Source organism: Sphaeroforma arctica, assembly GCF_001186125.1.
Source record: "Sphaeroforma arctica JP610 unplaced genomic scaffold supercont1.67, whole genome shotgun sequence".
Lineage (NCBI taxonomy): Eukaryota > Ichthyosporea > Ichthyophonida > Sphaeroforma > Sphaeroforma arctica.
The window spans coordinates 152,637-156,679 of record NW_014040491.1 but is presented as its reverse complement, the minus strand read 5'-3'; the positions used below and the strand labels follow the sequence as shown (position 1 = coordinate 156,679).

The 4,043-nt window shown below is 51.8% G+C and overlaps 1 protein-coding gene across 1 annotated transcript in view; it reads right to left on the bottom strand.

Annotated features, from left to right (window-relative positions):
• SARC_01645 (hypothetical protein) overlaps positions 1-3,537 on the bottom strand; it is a gene marked incomplete at both ends in the record, with an annotated part of 11,671 nt that extends 8,134 nt beyond the window's left edge. The window contains one exon of the mRNA XM_014304635.1: positions 104-3,537. Within this exon, the coding sequence (XP_014160110.1) occupies positions 104-3,537 (3,434 nt within the window). The remainder of the gene's footprint in view (positions 1-103) is intronic.
• Positions 3,538-4,043: the final 506 nt, after the last annotated feature.

Genomic DNA, 4,043 nt, shown 5'->3' with positions numbered 1-4,043 from the left:
TAATATATATATATATATATATATATATATATATATATATATATATATATATATATATATATATATTATATATATATATATATATATATATATATATATATACCGTTGTGACAGCGTCTGCAGCGCCCAAGTTCTCAGCAGCTCGGCCTCATCCACCCGCCCCTGCGCGTTCATCCTTACAAGGGCAGATTCGGCCCTACTGAGCCCCAACGCCATTTCCAGGTGCATGTTCTGGGCCACTAGGTCTGCCTCCCATCTATCCAGGCGAGCATTGTCCTCCCTCAGCTGCAGCAGAGACCGTTGTAGCTCGACCGTCTGTGTGCGCAGTTGGGCCGTGTCCAGTTGTAGTGCTGCCGTCTCCAGTTCCTGTTGTGTGGTGCGTGCCAGGAGAGCTGCGTTGCGCCGCTCCAGTGTTTCCAGCAACGTCGCAGTGGTTTGTAACGTGTGCGTGTGTGTGTGCGTGTGGGAAGTGGTGTGTGCCCTGTCTGTATTGTCCGGGTTCTGGTGGTCCGGTGCTTCTCGCGGCCCCGAGGCCCTGTCCCAATTATGGGTGGAGGGCCGGGACAGGGGCGTAGCCACCAACGGGTGCAGGGGGTGTATTGCACCTGTTGTAGGGTCTTCTTGCGGCCTCTCGAGTGATGTCAGCACACCCGCCCTCGTGGCTAGGGCGTGGGCTGAGTTCAATGCGTTGGCTACACCTGTTGTACCAGAGCCGTCTGTAGCGATGCTTGGGCCTACGGTGTGTGTGGGAGTACCCAACGGGACAGGATCCGTGCCAGTCGGAGTGTCTACGGTGCTTGCGGCTGTATTGGCAGTACTGGTACTATGCGAAGCACCCGAGCTCGTAGCTGCACTGGGATAGCCAGTACTACAGGCAGAGCCCCTCTTACCATTAGTCCAGGTTATCGCCCCACTGCCAGCACCCTCCGCTCCCCCTCGTGCAGACCCTCTCTCGCTATTAGTCCAATCTGCCAACCCCCTATCAGCCTCCGAACTAACGCCGGTGTGGCCCCACAGACTAATGCCCTCTCCGTCGCTGTCACTCTCACTCACCTGCGCTTCACTGCCCAGCACATCATCCAACGCGTTCACAGCACTACCCAATTCCGAATTACTTTCACCCCATTCCGAATTTGTGTCGGAAGTATCCTCACCCAATTCCGAATTAGTGTCCTCCAACAAGTCCAGCAACTCGTGTTCCAGGGCCTGGATCTCTCTGTCCCTGCGCGCATTCTCGGCCACCAGGGCCTGGTGCTGAGCCTCTAGTGAGCAGAGTGTTGAACCCAGTGTGTCTAAGGTGGTGTCTAGCACGTGCAGCGCCGTATCTACCTCGGCCGACGCCGCACCCACGGCCGCAGCTGCACGGATGCTATGTGTGCCTAATACGGCTGTACTGTTGCTAAATGTACGTGCGACTGGGTTAATCGCTGTAGTACCATGCTGTTGTTCGCCTGTGGCCGTGTGGGTGGGTGTGCCAGGCCCACGCCCTTCCTCGCGACTATCCATGGTTATAGCACTCTCCGCACGGACGTCCGCTAGACTCTGCCCCTCCACACCCACACTATGCGGGTGCAGCCCCACCCCACTCTCAGGGGGTACTATGGCATCCCCCGACTGTCTCCGTACCTCGTGGTTGGTAGCCACTTCCCCAGTAGTACTATGCCTCATTCCGTTTAACGCACCCTGACTAGTAGCCACTTCCCCAGTAGTACCATGTCTCATTCCGTTTAACGCACTCCTCTCTCCGTCCCCGTCCCCTCCGCCAAACATGTTATCGTACGACTTCGCGTACAGGATGGCAAACGTGTCTCGTAACGCACACACACGCTGTTCGGTACTGAACACGTCATCACCCACCCACCACCACACCACCGCCCACCGCTCATCGTACAGTGTGTCTGTGCGTGCTTGGTTTGATTGTGTCTGTGTGTCTGTTTGGTTCAATCGTGTCTGTGTTTCTGTGTGTGCTTGGTTTAATTGTGTCTGTGTGTCTGTGTGTGCTTGGTTTAACTGTGTACCCCCGTGTATATACTCTAACTGTACCTCCGTGTGAGCCTGGCTTGCGCCTGCGCCTGTGCCTGTGCCTGTGCCTGTGCCTGTGCCTGTGCCTGTGTGCGTATGCGTATGTTCTATTTCTTCCTCTCGACGTGTCTGGTTGAGTTGTGTGTCTGTGTGTGTCCCATTGAGTTCCCCTCCAACCCCTTGCGCGTGCAGCTGTCCACCTATGGAGTGCTCATCTTGCTGCGTCAGTATGGGCGCAGAGCCTTGCCGTATCACTCGCGTTGTGTTTGTCTGTGCCTGTGTCTGTATCTGTGCACGTGTCTGTGTTTGTGTTTGTGTCTGGGTCTGAGTCTGAGTCTGGGTCTGAGTCTGTGGATGGGTGTGTGCATACTGCAGCCTCTCCAGTATCTCTCTGACGCGGTCGTTACTATCGGCTGTCCCCATCTCCCGCGCCCTCTCCCGCACATTGAACATATGCAGCAGCACCGTCGGCAGTGGTTCGTGTATAGACGTATTTGAATACGTTTCCGTAGCTTCCCCCGTGTGAGCCTCTGGCAGTGATTCGTGTATAGACGTATTTGAAACCGTTTCCGTGGATTCCACCGTGTGAGCGTCTGGGTACATAAGTGCGTTCGCACTTTCCCCCGCAGTCGTACGCCCATGTGTAGCCGTATTGGTTGTCGTATTTTCGGCCGTGTTTGCGTTGGTCCGAGGGGTAGACTCCTCGTAGGTAGTCTCATTGCCGGTGGCCCCAGTGGTGAAAGTAGTTGCCCTGTTCACATTTCCAGTCGTACTAATTGTCGGATTATTAGACACGCTACCTCTAGCACTATCTGCGGTAGTCGTATTGGTGGACGTCGTATCTGCCGCGTTCGTGCTAGTGGTACCTGTATTAGCGGGTGTCGTACTGATGCCAGCATCCCTTGCGGTAGTCGTATCAGCGGTCGTCCTAGTGGTGGTTGTCGTACCGGCGGTCGCACTAGTGGCCGCATCCCCACTGGGGGTGCTAGTTTGTATCACCAGATTCACCAGCGCATTCGCAAGTGTGGTCATAGGACTAGCCCCGTCCCCTGGCCTATAATGTTGCGGACCACTGGGACTGTATGTCAACCCGGGTGGGTATAAAGGTAGGTGGTCTGTGTGTGAGTGCATATTCGTTTCGGGACTATATCCACCTGGCCTATTATTGCGCGGACTAGTCGGGCTATCCGTCAACCCAAACCTGGGTGTGGGGTAATACACTGCACTTGTCGTAGGCCTGGCCACGGTTGACTCCCCTGCATTTGGCCTGTGTGTGGCACCCGACAACACGACCTCCGAGCCACTTGCACCCGTCGGGCGGAACTCCGAGATGTATCCACGCAAAGTACCGAACTCTGGTATATCTGCACCTTCATCCATATCCCCATCAGTAGTACTATCATCCGTAGAGGACCGATTACCTGCACCTTCCCAGTCATAGTCGTCGCTCAGGTCTCCATCGCGTATACCTCCAGTAGCGCCAAATAAGGACGTATCCAGTCCGGCGGCACGCATGTGGTGCCCAAAATACCCCACCAGCCCCAGACACCTACAGAGTTGATGCCAATACGTTAACTATATGAGAGCGAAGTATCTTATCGGAGGATACGAAAAATAGAGGCAGAAAATGGATGGTACAGTACGTAAAGTATTAACGTATGCCGGAGCAATATGACATCTATACCCAAGGTGGAGCCCAACGCAGCCCGCCAGTCTCAAACTACTGGGGAGTTGGTATACAATATATTTCCCATTTAAGATACGAGTTGCTCTACATGGAAGATATGTGCAATACAGAAATATAAATACTCGCCAGAAATATACAGGGCCTCACGATATACATATACATATATATATATATATATATATATATATATATATATATATATACATATATATATATATATATATATATANTATATATATATATATATATATATATATATATTATATATATATATATATATATATATATATATTAATATATATTGTATATATAAATATATAAATATATATATACA